This window comes from Phaethon aethereus, assembly GCF_964289735.1.
Source record: "Phaethon aethereus genome assembly, chromosome: 2".
Taxonomy (NCBI): domain Eukaryota; kingdom Metazoa; phylum Chordata; class Aves; order Phaethontiformes; family Phaethontidae; genus Phaethon; species Phaethon aethereus.
Window position 1 is genome coordinate 38,721,881 of NC_138582.1, and position 23,370 is coordinate 38,745,250.

Consider the following 23,370-nt stretch of genomic DNA (forward strand, 5'->3'; position numbering starts at 1 on the left):
CATCAACTGATTCTAACATTATGAGAAATAACTGTTTCACACACTCCAGAGGGACTCAGAGATCTTTAATTTTTGGAGATATTCAAGAGCCATGGAGACGGTTCTAGACAACCGGCTCCAGGTGGCCTTGCCTGAGCAAGGGGTTTGGACCAGATGACCTCCAGAAGTCCCTTCCAATCTCAACCATTCTGTGATTCTATGATTCTTTATGGTTCCCAGCAATATTTCCTACTACATTGCAGATGGTTTTCTTATTTACTGATTATTTATTTATTGATTACTCCCCTTCCAAATTAAGAAACAAAAGAGTACTTTGTTCCTATTGTTTATAGCTAGATACCATTATTTCTGGGATTACTCCCAACTAACTGACTTGGGCTGGTTCCCAAATAGCTTTGGTTAATGTTAACTTACTACTATTTTCTGACCATAGAAAGTCCATTGAATTCAAAGCATGATAAATTTGTTTCCTCCTCTCTGATTTGTAGTATACACCTGGCCTTAACAAGGATTCAAACATTACTAACAAAATCTTGGTTCTCTCTGTTGAAAGGCTATGTGTAATTATGAAAAAGTACCTATCTCACAGTAGAACACAGTAAGTGTCATCAAATGCTGTTATCACGTGTAAACTGAAACATCCAATATGCACACATTTTCAATACGTACTCTAATCTTTAGCTGTTCATTAAAAGATGTAAAGCTGTTCAGAAAGCAGGCAGACTTCATACCTACTTTGCAGCAAGCTCTTGCTGATTGAGTTCTCATTTTTCCAACTCAAAACACTCGTAATCCACTGTTTTCCATCTCTTGTTATCTATTTTTCCACCCTCAGAAGATGGGGGGATCATGAGAAAGATCCTTAGCTATACAAAAGATTTTAGCTCTCTTCAAAAAGCAAACAAGCCAGAAGGGGAAATACAAGAGCATACATTTGAAACAGCATGCAACTTTTCTTCTTTATGATCAGCTGAGGAAGAATGATAATGGCAATAAAGATGAGAGACCTTGCAATTGAAGAAAACGAAATATGCACAAGGGAAATGTAGTATATGCCTGTATGCTGCTTCATAAGCTGGAATCTCCCCTAAATAGTTGACTTGATAGTTCAAAATCCACTTCAATGACACATAGCTGGTTGGAGAAGCAAATGAAACCCAGGTTTCCCACATAGGTAGGCCTCTGGAAAATAGTATACTTAAATCACCAAGCTCCAAAGCACTTAGACAATAATTATGGCAATACTCTTCTCCAGTCTCTCAAACCTCATAAGATAATTTTAATACTAAGTATGAAGTCACTTTTGGTTTCTCAGATCTACTGCAGCACAGAATTACTCACATGGGGCTTGGGAGCGCTCCAAATATAAGGAAGTTCAGTTTTCATCACTAGGAGGACCAAACATAGGAGAGATCAGACAGCCAAGTGCCTGAGCCTCACCTCCCAAAGCTTTCAGGCAATTCTAATTTTGTGTGACATGCACAGGTTTGTCTCAAAGCAGGTATCTAGATTGCATAGTGAATGAAGCAATAGAAACTAGAGTTTAATTCACAGGCTGTCAGCTGCATAGCAGGCAATGAATCCTGGAAACTCACTACAAGGTCCAAAGCTTATCTTTAAAAAATGGGAATTAATTCTAGGACTTGATGGAAAGTTCATCTAACTTCAAACATCTGTTTTTATGTGGCACTCTTCCTTGTTAAAATACTGAAGAATGAAATGACAGGGTGCTGTAAAAAGCTATTCATTGTACGTTGTGATCATTTGCATACTCAACAATTGGTTGAGCCTGGTGCCTGTCCCATACTGCTTCAAAACAAGATTAGTATCAAATGTAGCATTAGACTCATTGACTTTATGGACATGCTTGTAGAATCAAAAGCACTGACTAGCCTGCCCAAATCAAGCATTAACAGTGGAGAAAGTAGCTTGTCATGGCTTTTGTAAAATTCACCACATGGGATGCTTGTTTGCGTACAGCACAGAATCAGTTTCACATGTCTTATACTTTTGAAGTTCTAGACATGTCTCTTCATTGAAACCCTCTATGATATTTGCTATGTGCAATCTGTAGAACAATAAAACCACATTTATTTTCAAAATTATACCTTTTTTTTTTTTACAAACTTTTAACATTTTTCATTTTGAGTTTTTATATCATCCTAATATGTAAGAAATCACAGCACAGAACAGATTTATTTCCTGAAATGATCTGAAAATAAGGGTTACAAAAACTGGAAACAAGGACATACAGCTCAGGAATAATCTGATGCAAGTATTTAAAAGATACAACCAAAAAGGCTAAAGTGTAACACGAGTAACAACTATCACAGAACAAAAAAAGCCACAAGAAAAGATACTATAAATACACTAGGAAAGGAGGACAAAGTAAAATACAGAACTATTACATCAAAGAGAAGGAAAGCAAGTAACAGATGATACAAAGAAATCCCAGTGTTCAAGTTTCACTGCCTCAGTCTTTACAAAATAATTAATTGTGGCCAGATGCTTGACACTAGTGATTTTAAGAGGAAAAACTGCAAGCTAGATGATAGAAATCTGAAAGATATTCTGATGACTCAGATAAATTCAAGTTGGCAGAATCTTGTGAAATTTACTCTAGAGCACTTAACTAACTAGCTGAAGAATCCTCTAATCCATTAGCAACTGTCTTTCAGGAATGGGGAGGACAGAAAAGGGCAAATACTGTATCTTTCTTTGGAAAGGAAAAAGGGAAGGCATGGGGAACTACTAACCAGCAAGCCTAAATCTAACAGCAGCAAGAATATTTTAAAAAATTGCTAAATAAACAATTTATCAACATCTAATGGATCGGAAAGCTGGCAAGAACAAGACGACATGAATTTATCAAGAATGAATTCCATCAAATCAGTCTCAATGTTTTCTCAACTGGGAAGCTTGCCTAGTGGGTAAGAGGAGGAAGTAGATGTAAATTCTTCAGCTATAATAAGACTTTGTTTACTGTCCTAGGTGATACTCCAGTAAACAAATTAGAGAATTACATTCTAGGTGAAATCACTGCAAGGTAGATAAACATCTGGTGGGAAAAAACAGACTTACTGAGTAGCTTTCAAGGGCTGGTTGTCAGATCTTAAATGGAATCATGAAGAGGTCTGACAATATTTCCGTTAATGATCTGAATGAAGAAATAGAGAGCATATTCATGAATGTGAACTTAGTATTAGGCTGCAAGTGAATTAAAGCACTCTGGGGGGATAGGATTAAAATTCCATATTATCTTGATAAATCATCAGAAAACATCAAGTACTAGCAAGAAATAGTGAAGAATGTTTCATTTGTGAAACAACACTATGAAAACCAGACTCCAACAACATTGCCCTGGTACATTCACTTCCTGTCCAAGGGTAGGACCCAGAAGAGCTGCAGTGTTTTGCACTTCAGTTAGAAAACTCTGTGGCAAAGAGAGGTACAGAACGCTGCAAACTGTATTTTCAGTATAAGGAAGCCAGAGCTCAGTGGAACCTACACAATATTCACAAGTAAAGGCAAAGATGCAGGATTGAAGAGTGGATTTAGCCCTTTATTATTGACCTCTCACATCCGATTGGTTTGTATCTCCAGACAGTGAATAAAAAACCTTTCTGAAACTGGGAAAAAAAAAAATTGTTTCTGTATCTGTGTTAAGCTTCATTACAAGTCTGTAAAGGAGAAAGTCTTGAAAACTACAGACTCATAACCATCACAGTCAGGCAATGGTGGGGCTGCAAATCAGAGACCCTGACAGGAGGTGGTTTAGCTCCCTAGAGGCAGATAGACCAATTTACTAGAAATGTATTCGAAAAGAGCCCTGTAACTATACTACTGTAATTAATATAAATATGAAAATTGCTGAGAATATAATTGATGTGATCAACCTAAAACATTTGGGAGAGAGAGAATTTGGGAAAACTAGTTTTGGGTATTTGACACAATTTACAAAAATGCTGAATCTCAAAATTCCCCACAAAACAGAGCGCTGTGTTCTTCTTTCAGCTCTGTTTCTGACCTCACCATCTGCAGTCTCTCCAGTGAATCACAAAGTGCCAAGGATAAAATTTTATGAGAGAAAAAAGAATATTCCTCATTAAAATGTCTCCCAGACCACACTGTACTTAGTTTTCATGTACGATGGCTGAGAGTACCTTTCAGACTTTGATAATTGTTAGTAGTGTTTACTCGTACCAATGTATTTAAGAATTCTCTTCTACAGGAAAGAAAAAAAAAAGCTATTCCTCATTATATACAGCAATTCTTCAAGCTACTCCTTTCATGAGCATGCTGTTTTTAAACACTGCTCCTGTTTGACTATGCATTTTAAGGGATCATACTTGGATTTTATTACAAAATAACTGGCTACCATGTTTCTGAGTATTTATTTGAGATGCTTTAAAATACTTATTTTAATTGCTTTTGAAAACTGAAAGGAATTTATTGAAGTCGAGGATCTGAAATACCTCATTGCTTTTCAATGACAGGTCTGATGTCCATCAATGAGGTTAAGGTTTCACAAAGGTTAATCCAACCTAACTGCTACCACCCAAAGGTACAGTCTCACTGCTGCATGTTCCCACCATTTTCCTTAAACCAGCCTCTTGTGTTGATCTCTTTACAACCTAATTCAGCTCAGTAAATTGGCAGAAAACTACTGTAACAAAAAAGGAGGTGCAGGGGAAGTAGTTTCAGTCTGCAGGAAGGCTGCTAAATTATCTCAAGACATTCTGTAAACCTCATCAACAGGAATGTAACTGCTGATGTCAATGAACTTGGTCTTAATTGAATAGAAGACCACCTTCTTGATATATACTTCCAAATTACAATTCAGGCTGCATGGTTACATTAAAAAACTAAAATGAATCAACTTACTGCGAGACAGATTCTCAAGGGCTTTTCCAAGTTTTTTGCTCTCTTGAAGAATATGATTTAGTTCATCAAAATCATGGTTCTCCGGTTCTGTCCTCCAATCCCATTTAGGATGCTCTATTGACCTTGGCACTAAATATACACAGATATATAGATGAAGTTTAGACTTGGTAGTTCAGATTCCTACAGTAGAAAAAAAGCTGCACAATGAGTTTACAAGCTCAAGTATCTTGAGTGGAAATTACTTAACTATTCTTCTATTTTAACAGCTGGAAATATTTTCTTTGGTCAATATGAAGTAAAAATGAAAACATCTATGAACAAATGCATACTTGGGACGATTCTCGCAACTGAATTAGTTGGTAAATAGGAATAATTAATATTAACAATTAAAAATAATAAATATTTATTTATTAAAATAAAAATAATGCAATAACAGAAAAATGTAATAAAAATATTGGATATGAAGGTACTTCATTCACATGAAAATAGAACTGTGTGTCCTAGGGGCCAATAAGGAAAGATGACAAAATGAAAATGAGTAGCTTTTACTTTTGGCTTTGCTAGTCATTTTATCAAAAAGAAAAAAATATTTTTGATAAAGCTTTTAAAACAACATGTACATACACCTTTTTCAAAAAATCTTAAACTGTAGATAGCAGTTCATAAAAACAGTGAGACCAAATATATCCCTATTTATTGTTCATGCTGTACAGCCTATAATCTTTATTCTGATACTTAAACAAACTCAATCTTTGGGAAGCTCAGTCTTGAACTTACAGTCTTCTACTCATTATCTATTACCAAAACCTTTGATTTAATTTTAAAAAGGCAGTTTCTCAACTGCTGAGCTAACTTTACCTACAGTGGCAGTGAAAAAGTTTCTGGGATATGTAGGACCCACAATGAACAGAGCTGCATTGTCCAATGTGAACATTTTGAGCAATTTGTAGAAATTAAAACAAAAATAATGCTGTCTCTGGAACTGCAGTTTAACATGTTCTTTTTGCTAATGTTCTGAACTAAGCAATCTGCTGACTCTGCCACCAAATGCAAATCTTGGGTTGTCTCCAAACACAGCACCACCGTGCTGAGAACTGCACATGCTGGTGTAAAGATGATGATGCCTAGTCCACATTCCCAACAGAAAAGAACCAATTGCATTTATCTAACTACTCACTTGATAGCTTCAAAAACGAAACCTATAAGGTCCAACGTATCCTGGCCAGCTGTGAAATTTTTATTTACTATTTTGACAGCTGTCAACTAATTTATGCTTACAAACCTCATTTTAGTTACATGCTAAGAAGGAAACTTGCAGATTCCTACAGATCGTGCAAAAAAAGTGGTATGATGATAACTTGGAATTTCAGAGTGCTTTTATGATGGTATGGGAAAATTGTTCTCAGACTTCGAGTTCTAGCAGGTACTACAGAATGTGTTAAATAACTGTTGCTATCAAAATTTGCCTTATTGCTACTGCCCTCTGTGTGAATATAGAATCTGCTCCACTTTGGATCAACTCCACAAGTGAAAGTTGGAGTTAAGTCTATAGCCATCTTTTCCAGGTCAGGAAATGGGATAATGGTATCTTTAAGTCCTTCTGTCACAAAGAACATGATTCCATCTCCCACAGACATAAACCAAGCCATCTTCAAAATGGACATCTGGTCTGACAACCCAAAGCATATTCTGATCTGTAACACCCACTCAGGAATCTGGGTAAGTATTAGGGAAGTTTATACATTAGACTGCAATTACAGACATTCTCAAAGACAGAAGACAAAGGAGACATTAAAAAGCACCTACAGACATAAGAGTAGGAGAAAAGAGACACAGGAAGCCTCAAATAAGGAGAACAGATGAAAGAGGCAAGTTGGAGTGTCAAGAGTCCAGTTCTGCTTTGTGTTCAAAAAAGGCAAGTCATGAATTCCTTCTGAGGACAACGGAAATAACGAGCTATTGTGGTTAGCAGTGAATAAATACAGGCCTTAAGGTATTAGGGTAGTAACTAGCCTCTACTCTGATGGACAGCTTATAATTTTTGTTGATACTTTTTCAATGCCAATCATTTAATTTATAATTCCCTGTTTTAGGAACCATTACCTAAATTTTTGTGTGACCAAAAATTGCCTCTATTCATAGACTCTATTAAATTAAATAGCACAACTTCATTATTTCTCATTCTTTTTCTTATTTACAGAAAACAAAATGTTCCATTTAGTAATTTTTCTAAACTTTTAGTAACTGTAAATATAAATATAAAGTAAACTAGAGAAGAAATTCTATAATGAGGTCTATTTTTGCTCACCTTTGCTTTATATCAACATGACATGCTCCTTTACTGCTGCTTGTTCAGCCATCTCATCTTCTCCTTCCATTGTACTAATAATATTCTACAGCATCATTCACTCTAGCCTACTAGCAGTTTGACAGACTTTTCTTCCCATGTTTATACTGAACTCACCACACCTCAGAAATCTCACAGTAGCACCAAAATACAGACAATAATTTAATATAGTAAAACCATGTATGAAGATGAACAAACCTTAGAGCTTCCATGTTACAGAAAATTTCAACGAGTTGGAATTTGATATCAAGTCAATTTGAAACAAACCACACTTTTCAAAATACCAAAGAACAGAATTTTTGAGAAACCATACAATTTCAAAATCAAATTTGTCCTGGGACAGAAGCTGAATGAAACAAACATAAGTTCAACTCAACAGCTCTGAAGCTTCCAGGATCAGCAACTGCCAAGTATATGGACCAACCTGCATCAGGAAAATGACAGTATGAAGACTTTACCCTTGGAAAGTAGGGAAACTTGCCCAGGAGATGATGGTCTGGTCCCTAGTTTCAGAGAAATGTCCCACAAACATGGGAAGCTTCAACTGCATCTCACTAGATGGATGGTGGGAAATCAGTTCAAAAACAAATTTGCTCTGCTGCTGGTGTACAGTCTGTGTTGCAGTGAACCATCTTGTACTTCAGTGAAAACGTATCAAAACAGATAAGCTGTCATGGAATATTTCTGAGTTTCAGTGGAATTTGTTTCAACAATGGATTTGGCTCATTCCATTGAACCAAAACTGAGGGGGAAGTTAAGTAGAATTAGAACTGACTGAAATGTTTATTACTTCTAGAGTAGACATAGTTGTTCTTACTTACCTACTCTTCCAACTAATGAACGGATACTAAAACTAAAATCTTCCCCATTACATCATGTGACATGTGTCTCTCCTTTCAAGGTTCATTTTCTGCTTGCATACAAATGCTTTTAAAATATAAACTTGTATCCTCCCAACTACATGATCAACAAGCATTGGTCACTTTCAGATGGATGGCTTTCTGTGAAGCATGCAAAACTGTATAAAGACCATATGACCCTTCCTCAAGACCTTTTGAAATACATCATCTTCTTTTGTATATATGAAGTCCATCATATATTGTTTTCATGCGTATGTCACTTAGCAAAATCCTTTCATAATATTCTGACCTTCCTCTTTATTATAGCCACTCATTCCTCTAAATCATCATATCAGTAATTTTAAATCCCTCGTCACATTACCAGCATCAACCTCATCTCTGTTATTTGAGAGACTTATATAACACTTTCTCTTGAAATTATTTGCCCACAATTCAGAAGATGTATTATATCTACGTCATAGCATTCATATAGAAATATTTAGGTTTTGCCTTTATGGAGCTGAGATTTCCCCATCTCATCTTAGAAGACTACAAAGACATGCCTTCTAGTATTTTGGATTTTTCCAGTAACACACACACCCAACAAATGCATGTCAGATTCATTCACAGATGTGTTATGAGTTCTGTCACAAATCGGTAGAACTTTATTTTCTGCTGGATGATGGTATAAGGTCATGTGTTACCTACACATACGTGTCTTTTCAAGACATGATTTGCAGACAGAATCAGACCAGTTGCTCATTAAATCCTACATTTCATTAATACATTCCGTGACCATCTTACATATCAAAGAATAAAATATGTGTATTGTTGAGCATAAAATTACTCACGTATTTAAATCTCTCAATAGCATTCAAAATGGAGTTCTTTGATAATACAGCCAAACTGGTTTACACAGTACCTGGATATTAAAAGGCTAAAAGAACAATGGCCTACAGTCCTGACCAAGGGCAGTAAGAAGAACATGATATTGTAAGTGTAAATGGGATATGGTGAGAATGGTGAACTGCAGCAGACTGAAAAGATGATCTGTGATCTGATTTAATATGGAAGTGGTGAAGAGATCAGCATACTTTGCCTAAAAGTAGCTAGCTGGGAAGCAAGAAGTCTGTTTCACAAACTATTTAGAAACTTCCATATTCATTTTTCAAATACAGAATGTGATCATCTAAACATTTCATTAACACACATAAACTATGAGCCCTAGCTTCAAGCCTCTTCCCTTGCCAGAAAACAGCAGTATCTTCTGCTTAATTATGTTTTTGCACACACCGAACAAGTGGTCAGATCCCTTGGATACCAGGGTTTCTTGTTGGTGTGTTTGTTTCAGGTGCGACAGATTGTAACGGGCAGGAGGAGAGACTGGAGCAATCTCTTGATCAAAAAAGTTATTATGAATGAATAAGGAAGAGATATCCATGCAGGAATAACATGTACACTGCAGTCAACATCAGCTCTGCCGAAGGAGAAGATATTTCACAGAATCACAGAATCACTAGGTTGGAAAGGACCTTCAAGATCATCAAGTCCAACCATTAATCCAGCGCCACCATGTCCCCTAAACCATGTCCTGAAGCGCCACATCCACACGTTTTTTGAACACTTCCAGAGATGGCGACTCCACCGCCTCCCTGGGCAGCCGGTTCCAATGCCTGACCACCCTCTCAGTGAAGAAATTTTTCCTAATATCCAATCTAAACCTCCCCTGGCGCAACTTGAGGCCATTTCCTCTTGTCCTATCACTAGTTACTTGGGAGAAGAGACCAACACCCTCGTCGCCACAACCCCCTTTCAGGTAGTTGTAGAGAGCGATAAGGCCTCCTCTCAGCCTCCTCTTCTCCAGACTAAACAACCCCAGTTCCCTCAGCCGCTCCTCATAAGACTTGTGCTCCAGACCCCTCACCAGCTTCGTTGCCCTTCTCTGGACACGCTCCAGCACCTCAACATCCTTCTTGTAGTGAGGGGCCCAAAACTGAACACAGGATTCAAGGTGCGGCCTCACCAGTGCAGAGTACAGGGGTACAATCACTTCCCTACTCCTGCTGGCCACACTATTCTTGGTACAGGCCAGGACGCTGTTGGCCTTCTTGGCCACCTGGGCACACTGCCGGCTCATGTTCAGCCGGCTGTCAACCAGCACCCCCAGGTCCCTTTCCGCCGGGCTGCTCTCCAGCCACTCCTCCCCAAGCCTGATGTTTCCAAAGATTCCTATGAAATGACAATTCGCGGTTCTGAATAAACTTACAAGTTTGAACAAGACAATCATAAGACAACGTATTACAGCTGTTGGACTCCATTAAATTTTGGGTTTGTTTTGGTAGTTTGGGGAGCTTTTTTAGGTTGTTGGGTTTGTTTGTTTTACACACAAACTACAACTAAATCTTTAGGTCTCAGCAGGTCCAAAACATTCTGTTTCTCAGGTGAGTCCTTACTACCTCTTTGGAGAGGCTTTGGAAAAAATGCACAATGACACCCAAAAAATGTTTTGAGGTACAAGCTGAAGGTACAAAACAAATGGAATATGCTGTGCACATTTTGACAGAGTAATAAATGGCTTCTGAACACGCTTGCTTTCTGCTGATCTGAGTGGCTGAAGTGGCATATGGTTGAAGTGCCACTGATTTTGGCATAAACCCAGAAAAAAAAAGTCAAAAAAGTCAGTATTAATTGGGTTGTTGGCAGAAAATAGAGAAGCAAGATATGTCAAAAAGGCACATGGCTGAAACCAGTCTCTGTGACAACAATTAAAAAAAAAGTAGTTCAAATACAGAAAATATTTTCAAAAAGTTGCAGAGACATTTATTTGCAGAGATGAGTCACAAAAATAATGGAATCAAGGTTTAAAAAAGTGGTATGGACAAAAAATAGCAAAGTGCATAAACACAAAAGCATGGAATCAGAGGCTGGAAAAGACCTCTGAAAGCCTTCTAGTCCAAGCTGCTGTTCAAAACTGGTCTATTGAGGCAGGTTCCTCAGACTATCCAGTTGAGTATCGTGCAGAATGGAGATTCCACAGCCTCTCTGGACAACCTGTTCCAGTGTTTACCGCCTCCCCCCCCCCCCCCGTATTATTTTTGTTGCCTCTTGTCCTTTCACTACACACCTTCAAGAAGAATCTGGCTATGTCTTCTCTACCACCCTCCAGTGTAATAGCTGATGGTGATAATGAAGTCTCCCTTAGCTTTCCTTTTTTTCAGGATGAACAAAGCAATTTCCTCCAGCTCTTCCTTGTCCATCACATGCTCTAGCCCTCTCATCACCTTGGTAGACTTCCACTAGACTTGCTCCAGTACACCATTGTCTATCATGACGTACTCCAGATGCCCTCTCAAAAGTGTGAAACAAACACTTCTGGCTATACTCTTGCTAATGCAGCCTAGTACACCGCTCACCTTCAGCACTGCAACAGCACACAGCCACAGCTGGTTCATATTCAAGTTCTTGTCCTTCAGCACCCCATATTCAGTTCTTGCCCTTTTAGCACCTACTTTCTAGCTATTCAGACCCCAGTTTATACTATTAATCAGGGTTATTCGATCAAAAATGCAGGATTCTGCATTTGCTTGTGTTGAACTTGATGAGGTTGCTCCTCATTCCTCAGTCCTTTTTGAGGCCCCTCTAAATAGCAGCCCTGATACCTAGAATACCAGCCATTCCCGCAATTTGGTTTAACCTGCAAACGTGCTAAGAGAACATTCTACTTCATCATCCAGTACATTAAGAAAGACTCTTACATGGTATTGGTCTCAGTACCAGTCCTTTAAGCATGCCACTAGTGACAGGCTTTCCAACTGGACTTTGCATTGCCAGTCACAACCCCTTGAACCCAACCGTTCAGTCAACTTTGCACACATCTTGTCATACACTTATCCAGTCCATATCTCACCAATTGAGTTATAAGGATACTAGGGGAGACTGACAAAGGTTTTGCTAAAGTCTAAGTATTAAACATCCACTTCTCGCTCTTTGATTACAGGGCCAGTTATTTCATCTGAGGGGACAACCAGGTTGATCAGGCATGCATGATCTCATAAATCCACAGTTGCTGTTCCCAATCACATTTTCCCCCTCCTTGTGTCTGGGAACACCTTCTAGGAAAATTTGTGCAATAATCCTCGAAGAGAGTGAGGTTAGGCTGATCAGCTTATAGTCCCCAAACTCTCCTTCTTGCCTTTCCTCCAAATCGATGTGATGTTTGCCTTTTTCTACTCATCAGGAACCTCCCACAATCATCATGACTTTTCAGTGATGATAGAATGGCCTTGCAATGACATTAGTATCCTCTCTCAGCATGCTCAGAACGAATCCCATATAGTGCCATGTATTTATATATGTCCAATTGCCTTAAGCACACACTAATTCTATCTTCCTCTGTTGTGGGTAAAGCTTCACTCCCACAAACTCTGCTGCTACACTTAGGGACTTGGATAGCTTGAGAGCAAGCCTTACCAACTGAAAAGCATTATTAGATACCCTTCAGTCCACAAGGACAGGTCCTCGAGTCCAGTCTTATTATGGGTCTTGTGGGGGACTTCAATCTACCGGACATCTGCTGGAAGTATAACACAGCACAGAGGAAACAATCTGGGAGGTTCCTGGAGTGTGTGGAGGATAACTGGTGAGTGAGTCCACCAGGTAAGGTGCCTTGCTGGACCTGCTGTTTACAAACAGAGAAGGACTAGTGAGAGATGTGGTGGTCGGAGGTCGTCTTGGGCTTAGCGATCACGACATGATAGAATTCTCAATTGTGAGTGAAGCAAGGAGAGGGGTCAGCAAAACTGCTATCATGGACTTCCGGAGGGCAGACTTTGGCCTGTTCAGGTCACTGGTTGAGCAGAGTCCCTTGGGAGACAGTCCTGAAGGACAAAGGGGTCCAAGAAGGCTGGACAGCCTTTAAGAAGGAAATCTTAAAGGCGCAGGAGCAAGCAGTCCCCATGTGCCGTAAGAAGAGCTGGCAGGGAAGGCGGCCGGCCTGGCTGAACAGGGAGATTTTGCTGGGACTCAGGGAAAAGAGGAGAGTTTATCACCTCTGGAAGAAGGGGCAGGCAACTCACGAAGAGTACAAGGATCTCGTTAGGTCAAGCAGGGACAAAATTAGAAAGGCAAAAGTCCAGCTAGAGCTCAGTCTGGCCACAGTCGTAAAGGATAACAAAAAATGTTTTTACAAATATATTAACAACAAAGAGAGGCAAGGAGAATCTCCATCCCCTACTAGATATGGCGGGGAACATTGTCTCCAAGGACGAGGACAAGGCTAAGGTACTTAATGCCTTCTTTGCCTCAGTCTTTAATAGCCAGACCAGGTATCCACAGGGTATTCAGCCCCCTGAGCTGGAAGACGGGGATGGAGAGCACAATATACTCCTCACAATCCAGGAGGAAGCAGTTAAGAACATGTTAAACCACCTGGACATCCACAAGTCTATGGGGCCTGATGGGATCCACCCGAGAGTACTGAGAGAGCTGGTGGAGGAGCTTGCCAAGCCACTCTCCATCATTTATCAGCAGTTGTGATTAACAAGGGAGGTCCCAGAAGACTGGAGGCTTGCCAATGTGACACCCATCTACAAGAATGGCCGGAAGGAGGATCCTGGGAACTACAGGCCTGTCAGCCCGACCTCTGTACCAGGGAAGAATATGGAGCAGTTGGTCTTGAGAGTGCTCACAGGGTATCTGCAGGACAACCAAGGGATCAGGCCCAGCCAGCATGGGTTCATGAAAGGCAGGTCCTGCTTGACCAACCTGACCTCCTTCTATGACCAGGTGACCTGCCTAGTAGATGAGGGAAAGGCTGTGGATGTTGTCTACCTGGACTTTAGTAAAGCCTTTGACAGCATCTCCCACAGCATTCTCCTGGAGAAACTGGCAGCTCGTGGCTTAGACAGGTGCACTCTTCGCTGGGTGAGGAACCGGCTGGATGGCCGAGCCCAGAGAGTTGTGGTGAACGGCGTTAAATGTGGCTGGTGGCCAGTCACAAGTGGTGTTCCCCAGGGCTCGGTTCTGGGGCCGGTCTTGTTCAATATCTTTATAGATGATACTGCTCCCTCAAGTTTGCAGATGACACCAGGTTGGGTGGGAGTGTTGATCTGCTGGAGGGTAGGAGGGCTCTGCAGAGGGATCTGGACAGGCTGGATCCATCAGCAGAGGTCAACTGTATGAGGTTTAATAAGGCCAAGTGCAGGGTCCTGCATTTCGGCCACAACAACCCCATGCAACGCTACAGGCTTGGGGAGGAGTGGCTGGAGAGCAGCCCGGCGGAAAGGGACCTGGGGGTGCTGGTTGACAGCCGGCTGAACATGAGCCGGCAGTGTGCCCAGGTGGCCAAGAAGGCCAACAGCGTCCTGGCCTGTATCAGAAATAGTGTAGCCAGCAGGAGTAGGGAAGTGATCATGCCCCTGTACTCGGCACTGGTGAGGCCGCACCTTGAATCCTGTGTTCAGTTTTGGGCCCCTCACTACAAGAAGGATGTTGAGGTGCTGGAGCGTGTCCAGAGAAGGGCAATGAAGCTGGTGAGGGGTCTGGAGCACAAGTCTTATGAGGAGCGGCTGAGGGAACTGGGGTTGTTTAGTCTGGAGAAGAGGATGCTAAGGGGAGACCTTATCGCTCTGTACAACTACCTGAAAGGGGGTTGTGGCGACGAGGGTGTTGGTCTCTTCTCCCAAGTAACTAGTGATAGGACAAGAGGAAATGGCCTCAAGTTGCGCCAGGGGAGGTTTAGATTGGATATTAGGAAAAATTTCTTCACTGAGAGGGTGGTCAGGCATTGGAACCGGCTGCCCAGGGAGGCGGTGGAGTCGCCATCTCTGGAAGTGTTCAAAAAACGTGTGGATGTGGCACTTCAAGACATGGTTTAGGGGACATGGTGGCGCTGGATTAATGGTTGGACTTGATGATCTTGAAGGTCCTTTCTAACCTAGTGATTCTGTCATTCTGTGTGATTCTGTGAATTATTTCCTTGCTTGACATGTGACCTGGTAGTTTAGAGTGCCCAGCCTCCTCTTTGTCCCTCTCCTAGAACCACCTAAGGACCAACAAGCATGAAACTTACAGTAGGCACAAACGAAGGGAGTGACATGATGCCACACCCCTACCTGGGATAAAGACTGAGAACTTGAGATCTTTATGAGATGGCATGGAAGTTACTTGATGCATATCACAGAGTCTGAAGGGCAAGCACTGAGAATGAGGAGAAGAACACAGTATGGTGGCAGGAATAGCTCACAACACCCTTGGCCACTGTTTCTGACAGTGTATCTCCATAATTTTTTGTTATCCAGCAAAGACTGTTAGATTATGAGTGACTATGACCACTTCTCAGAATATCCCTATTTACTCTTGAAAGTGAATTAAAATCCACATGCTTCTTTTGGACTGAGTTAAAAATTCATGTGTCCATAGAGATGTACAGTGGAACTGATGATCAAATTTGAATCTTTTTGAAGCAGGGAATGTGCTTCATAAAGAAGAAAGAGAGACACATGCTCCATTTCCAGAAAAACAAATCCATAAGTCTTGCTAAGACAATTCAGTCCTGAGAAAAGCTGTGCTATGAGACACAGCTACCTGTACAGCTATTTTTTAAATTGTTACAGTTATTTATTCTCAATCAAAGAATGGTTTCATAACCATACAAGACTGCTAATTACCCAAAAGCACTGTGTCTCTATTGCACAAATCTATCATGATTTACTTTACCCATTGCTGTGCTATATTTTGACCCACTGAGTCCACTGGGAGATTTTTTTTTTTTTTACTCCACTAAGTGTAGATTTTCCCATCTTGCTTTTAGAGGAAAGACAGCAAGCCTTCTACTGCAGTATACTATATATCTCTGTTCTCATCTAGTCCACCTAATCACACTTCAAGTTATTAAAAAGATTTGGCTACTACAAAAAATTGAAAAAGCTACAATAGTCAACAGAAGAAAATATAATTTTGCAATTTATTTTGGAGAACAAACCTTGTATACACACTTCCGTGTGTGCGTACCTATATATATAATAGGTAGGTATATTGTAGATATATTTATTTGTGTAAAAAAAACATTAAAAGTCAAGCTTAAAAATTACATTTCTTCAATAGCCAGTACACAGAAAGCACTATATGTCATTAAGGCTTGCTGCCTCTATTTTTACTGCTTCTGTTTTACAGGTCATTGACAATATACTCTTCAGTCACTCTATTCTGCCTTTTCTTTCAGTGTATATTTAGATTCCTTCAGCAACTCTCAGAGCAGTACACCTGTTCTGCTGCCATTGTCCCCATATCTTGAACGGTACCTGTTCATAATTCATAGTTTTGCATTGCCTGACCCACTGAAAAAAACCTGTTATTAGAACCAATATCAACAGAACAGATTTTACACGTGCAAAATGGCAATGCAAACTAAAACATCAAATCATAATTGGTATCAGAACATAAAATTGTGCATGACACTCAGATATTCTATTTTTTATCTATAGATAAGAATCTAGGATTCTATTCTGTCTATAGATGACAACATAGGTTATTAGTAAATATTCGTAATTCAAGTGAAAGTAAATCAAGAATCAAACTCTTCTAACATATATATCTAGCCATTTCAACTGCTCATAGTTTGCTCTCCATTTTAGTCCTAATTTAACAGAAAAACATATTATGGATTTGGAAGTATGCACGTATTAATAATGTAGTGAAGCTTTCTTACATGACTTGGACTCCGGTGACGGTGGAGAAATGTTGGACACGGCAAGGTCGCTCTTTGACTTTTTAGGCTTTTTTGCATTTACCTGCCAAGGTTTATCATAACTTCTAAAATCTCTTCTTGTTCCTTTATTTTCTGTTAAAAGAATTGAATCAGGCAATTATAACATTCATAGGGTCACTTTTCAAAGACTTAATAAACAATTCAGAAAAAACAAGACCCATCAGTCCAAACCAAAGCCAGCTCTTTTTGTTCCCCTATTTCTGATTTATGCTAAATTTCTTCCATTTCCTAAACATCAAAATTTAGAAATTCATTAATATGTTTTTCATTAAAAACATAACACCTTCTTTTTGTTTAAAGTCCCTAACCTCCACTTATTCTCTTACGTGTTTGCCTACATTTAAAACTTTACATTTGATATAAATAAAAAGTTGATTTTTTTGGCAACTAATATTTTGACTATTGGCAAACTATTTGAGATCTGTTATAGTCTGAAACAGATCATCAGTCAATTTTTAAACATAAAACCAACTTTCTAATAGTAGTCTGTACCAAATATCAAAGCTAAAATTTCTACTATAGAATCAGAGCAGATATTATTTCAGAATTTTTTTACACTTCTGAAGATGTACCATCACAAATTATTCACACTGGAGTTCATCAAGTAGTAACAGCATCTTCTCATTAAGTGTTGGAATGATGAGTTGTTAAAAATGTGTATTATTAAAGAAAATATGTCAATAGAGGCTAATCTCAGACAAGCAAAGAGAAAGGGAAAGCAAACAGGACAGCATGGGAATCAAGGGATCTTTATATGCGCCTTCTTTCTCACTGAGACTGGAATTGTTTCCACCCCATAACTCTGACCCATACTCACATGATATGTACACAGACTGTGCTGACAGCCAATGATATACATTAAATTCAGTATCTCCTGGAACAATAGCATTTATTGTGCATGCTCAGAACCACAGGGTAGTATCTGTTCCGTAGGTACATGTCCATCCAGGAAACCATGGATAAAAGCATGGGAAGGTTATACTGGAGACTAGACTTTTCCAGCATACAGTACATACCTGATATTTCACTCTCTGCCCAAAGGGCAGCAGAGCCAGACAATGTTCTCTGAAGCTGACTGCGGTTCCCCTGTTTGGACTGAAGATGATCAATTAGAAATGGGATTGGTTGGTCAGGTGTCTCTGTTATCAGCTTGGTCATCAACTCCTTTAGAAAATGAAAACAAAACAAAAAATTAGTGGGACATTGCACCTAAACTAATCTTGTACTTAGCAAAAATAAAGGAACATTTATAAAGGAAAAGCCTGGTTTCAACTTTGAAGGAAAAAAGCTGGAAACACCCATCTCCTCAAACTACTGCGTTCATGTCTGAAGTGCTCTTAGCCTCTACAGTCACTTATCTGCTGGAATTTACATTAAATAATCCAACCCCGGCTACCTGCTCAAATTTACTCAAAACATTCTGAATCCTGTTCATTTAACCATTCAGAACAAGCACTTTTCCAGAGCAGTGATTAGCTCTTCTCTGACCCATACATCCAAGTTTCTTCTCATTACAAATGGGTATATCAGGAGGGTTGGTGTATTTTTAATCTCACACAGACACAGAACAATGATCTGGTTAGAATATGCATTCATATCTGTGAACTCCAAGGTCTGATCAAACAGGCAGACATTTTTTAAAGCGAGTCCTTCAAAATATTATTGTACAGACATGAGTAAATATTTTATTACACTGTTGCAGGCATGGATGCAAAACCAATGTCAACAGGAAGCCATCTCCTATGCCATGCATTGATGTTATCTAATTGTTGTTGTACACCCTGGCCTTGCCAGGCTGCAGAAAGGGAAGCACTCTCCATGTTGCTGCTGAGGTTCTTCCTGGCTCCCTACACACAAAACACAGAATATATATCCAAAAAAGAAGCTGTGGCTCTGTGCTGGGCATGTGCCCTGAGAGGAAATCAATGACTACTGTGGGAGGTGACTCTGAAATCCATATAGTTCCACAGAAAATCTGAGGCTGATACTGCCAAACAAAAAAGCTCCATAGAAGTAAAAAACTACAGGAACGTACAACAAAATCAGGACAAAAAACTGGCTAAGTTATTAACAGCATTTATTCTCTCTTCATCTACCCCTAAGCATAAATCTTATCACACACTTCAGTCTCCACTACATCTTTTCCACACACCTTGATTTCATGAATAATTTTTCAAATGACAGTAGTTACTTGGTATTACCATGTTAGTTGTGTTGCAAGAAGATATTTAAGAGGGACTATACCAAAACATGAGTAACAGCATGCAGGATTTTTAAGATGCAGCAAGTTATTTTTGTCCACTCCAAGACTTTCTGTTTCTGAAATTTAACTTCAGAAAGAAAAAAGGAGAAAACATGATCAATCTCATGTCTTGCGAAGACATGATCATCTGTGATGTGATTTTTGATAATTAGCTACAGGGAACCAGAAAAAAGTCTTTGGTTTTGAAGTGGAACTCCACAGGGAGAAATTAAGCTACTTACTAATCTTAGAAATGGTAAAGCTATCATCAAGACTGTCTCTCACCAAGTTAGGAGAAACCCTCTGATATACATCATACAAGAAAAATCCAGGAATTGTAGTAATTCATATCTTGGTTGCTTGGCAACACTCTAACAGCAAACCTTTCTGTTTTTTCCCTGCCAAAATGCAGAATTAGTGACAAGTGGAAAGATGTAATCTTGTCCTTGTAATGGACCACAATAGCAGTAAGTATTACATTGCAGAAGATTCTATTACCAAAGGAAAAGTGTCAATCTGTAATAGCTGTAATCCTGTAATTTAAATAATTTCTCTGAATCATGGTTTGAAAATGATTTTTCTGTCTTAGATTTATAAAAACAAGGTGATGAGAACTGATACATGTATTGATACTATTAATTTTTAAAGACATGCATGGGTGACAATCTATTAATAGCACACTACAAAATTAATGTAGCATTAAAAAAAGATAATACAGAGATTCAAAATTTTAAAATGCCTACTTGTCAATGTAAGACAAATGCTGCTTGATTGTTGCCATCACTGACTTGCTTGTCACATGAAGGAATGGTCTTAATTAACAGAAACAGACCTAATAAAATAAAACTGATTATAGGATTCTTTACCATAGTCTGAGACATAGCAATAAAACTAAAGAATATAATTGCATAAAGTGAAAAAAAAAAGTGCTATTCCGAGGTGATGTGAAATTAGCTGCTATTCAAAAGGACCACTTTTTATCTACTGTTAACATATTGATAATAAGGCCTGACTGATGTAGGGATCTGCATAATCAGCTCTATTCTGTAACAGCAATTAGAAAAGTTAAAAGAACTATAGACATAAGCTACTTTTATCTATCTGGAATAACACATGGGTTGTACCAATCCTGTACACCTAAAGCAAAAAAGAATTAACATTGCCAGAACTCTCAAAAACTGAAAGTGGTATGCAGTCCAAAAAAGTACTGCTTACTTGCGTAATAAGCCTCAAACTGATTTGCCTTAAGCACTTTCAGAGATGTCATTAAAAGTAAATACAACTTTAAGTCAACACAGAGGTGACTCAGATTATGAACCCTGCCATTTAAGGAAGACATAGCTCTTTACTATGAGTATTCCATCGCAAAAGGGGACTGAAGAAGCTCTAAGGGATTTGCTTTTCAAGCTGCTCCAAGCAAGGTGTGAAAGTGGTCTCCAACTTACTAAAGCTGGGTTCCTGAACTCTGCGGAATTTGCAAAGAACACCTCCACCCCAACCAGTGATAACAGTGATAACAGCTTCAGACATATGCTCTGTGTAAATCCACATTCACATGCATGAGGTGTTACCTCCTTCCACATCCTTCTGCCACACACACAGTCAGAGATCCCAGAAGTAGGATCACAGATCCATGATCCTCACTGCCTTTGCTCTCCTACCAAATTCTGCCACCCAGTCCATCAAGGGACCTAACTCCATCTGCTCAGCCTCCAACCTGTGCTATTCAAGCTCATGCTTCCTTTGAGACTCTTGTCATCCCCAGCAGAGTGGCAATTACAAGGAAATAAGTATCTGCCTGTATCTGGTTGCTTGGCTATGCCATCGGGTGGAGTGGTGGGAGGGGGAAGAGAAACAAACAAAAAAACCCCAACCCAAAGACCTACCAAAAAAAACAAACTTCACACAGGCAGTAACTGTACTCAGTGAGCACTCAGCTCACTTTTTAAGTCAAAACATATACTTCACTGAGGGTGAAAAGACATTACAGATTAGGAATGCCTATTAGGGGTATTCTCGTCATAGCACCATTCCCTAGTATTATTCAAATATTATTATTATTATTATCCAAAGTTTATTTGATGCTCTCATCTGTTGTTCAGATGACATCTTAATAGACAGCAGCAGTAACATACTACATGGTACTCTAAATATACTCTTACAAGTTTGAAATGTTTCAAAAACAGATGACAGAAGTGAAGGTATTAAATAAGAAAACCTAAAGTGTACAACAAGTTACAAAAATAAAACTCCTTTTTGGTTAGCAGCAGTCTGATCTGACTCACAGTGTGCTAAGTAGGCAAGGTTTCACAAGAAAAAGAAAAGAAAAAAGACCAACTAGTCTCAATGAAGCCGCCTCTGCATTACCAGCAGAATAAAAATGGCACAAGATCATTGAAACTGAGATTCATTTCCTGATGAAAAATTCAACAGATAAGTTTCAACTATACATGAAAACAGAAATGTAAGACACTTACATGTCTCTTCAAAATATTAACTACACTTTTTGCCTTTCCATCACAAATTTCTAAGTTTTCTACTTGGTGCAAATTTCACCTAATTCAAGTAAGAAACAGAAAAAGTTTTGTCTGCCTTTATAACATGTTCTTCCATGCACAAGTATGCCTTATAACAACACATGAAAAGTCATGGCAGATTGGGTCTCCATGCTGCCAGATGAGCTGTTCACTACCCATAATCTCTCTCCTCCTATCTTCTTTCCACTGCTGTGTCTTCCTTTCACTCTATATCCTTTTGTCTTTTCTATCAGTGAGACTCCCTTCAGTCTCTCCCTTCCAGCTGTGTAACAAGTAAAGTAGTATTGTGTCCAGTTCTGGGCTCCCCAGTTCAAGAGAGACAGGGAACTTTTGAAGAGAGTCCAACGGAGGGCTACGAGGATGATTAAGGGACTGGAACATCTCTCATATGATGAAAGGCTGAGAGACCTGGGGCTGTTTAGTCTGGAGAAGAGAAGGCTGAGGGGGGACCTTATCAATGCCTAAAAATATCTGAAGGGTGGCTATCAGAAGGATGGAGCCAGTCTCTTTTCAGCAGTGCCCAATGACAGGATGAGGGACAATGGGCACAAACTGCAGCACAGGAAGATCCACCTCAACATGAGGAAAAACTTCTTTACTGTGAGGGTGACAGAGCACTGGAACAGGCTGCCCAGAGAGTTTGTGGAGTCTCCTTCTCTGAAGACCTTCAAAACCCGACTGGACATGTTCCTGTGCAGCCTGCCCTAGATGACCCTGCCTTGGCGGGGGGGTTGGACCAGATGATCTTCAGAAGTCCCTTCTAATCCCTACCATTCTTTGATTCTGTAAAGAAGCCTGTTCAGGTGTCAGTAGCTACCAATTCCCCGAGCACCCAAGAGAGACACTGCAGTATAGAAAAGGGGTGAAAGGGAACTTCCATGATTACTACAAACTTAGAGCACTAGGGTGAATACATTCATTTCTGCTGCTTCCCCACTTTATTGCCCCAAATTAGGTTCTGCCCCAACGCAAATGAGAAAGAACGGACAGAAAGGTGATATAAGCTCCAGAAAACTGGCAGTTAACTCCTCCAAGGATTTTACCTTGCACTGTGCAAACCAGAAATGAAACCAATTATTTGTACTTTCTTCTGTAATGGTATCTTCATATGCTTTTACATACACTAGTGCTATTAAATTATGTACGAGACTCTTTCAAAAGAAACTTGCAAAAGTTGTTCTGTGGATGTTTCAAAGAGAGAAATTCATGCCCATATTGATAAGGCTACAAAAGATCTTGGGAAAAAAAAAAGTCTATACTAGTGACTTAATATAGTAATTCTTTAGAAAGAGAATAATCTTTCACTATTGTGCTATCCTGAGGTCCTCTATTAGTTATTCAATGCAGGCTCAAATTTTAATTTCCTTGTGACTGTCCATGCATTTAATTCAAATGAAACAGTCTTCACAGTCTATTAATCATAGGCCCAATTACAAGAAAGCTCTAATTAGGTACCTCTAAACGTACCTATCAGGTTATTAAGTTAATTAAGAGACATTCTATCTTGCCCTGTAATTGATAACAGTACCTACACAACAATCACAGGTTTTGTTTTTAACTATATAGGCTTCTACAGACTATGGCAGAGTGTGCACAGATTTTGTCTGTATTACACACTCTTTCCTGGTTTAAATCAGATGTTTAAAGCAAGTAGAGTGAATTGCCCTCAGAAGATGTCTGTCTCTCCTGACCAAAGAGACTAGGCGGCTTAGCTTAAATTACAAGGTTTTTAATGGGATGTAGTTCCAAATTAA

The 23,370-nt window shown here is 39.4% G+C and overlaps 1 protein-coding gene across 1 annotated transcript in view; it reads right to left on the reverse strand.

The window, feature by feature from the left end:
• The window catches only part of LOC309417929 (uncharacterized protein C8orf34 homolog), a gene marked incomplete at its 5' end in the record, with an annotated part of 176,993 nt that overhangs the window by 122,349 nt on the left and 31,274 nt on the right, over window positions 1-23,370 (reverse strand). The window contains 3 exons of the mRNA XM_082015562.1: window positions 4,885-5,013; window positions 16,778-16,909; window positions 17,854-18,001. Coding sequence (XP_081871688.1) covers window positions 4,885-5,013; window positions 16,778-16,909; window positions 17,854-18,001 — 409 coding nt within the window. The remainder of the gene's footprint in view (window positions 1-4,884; window positions 5,014-16,777; window positions 16,910-17,853; window positions 18,002-23,370) is intronic.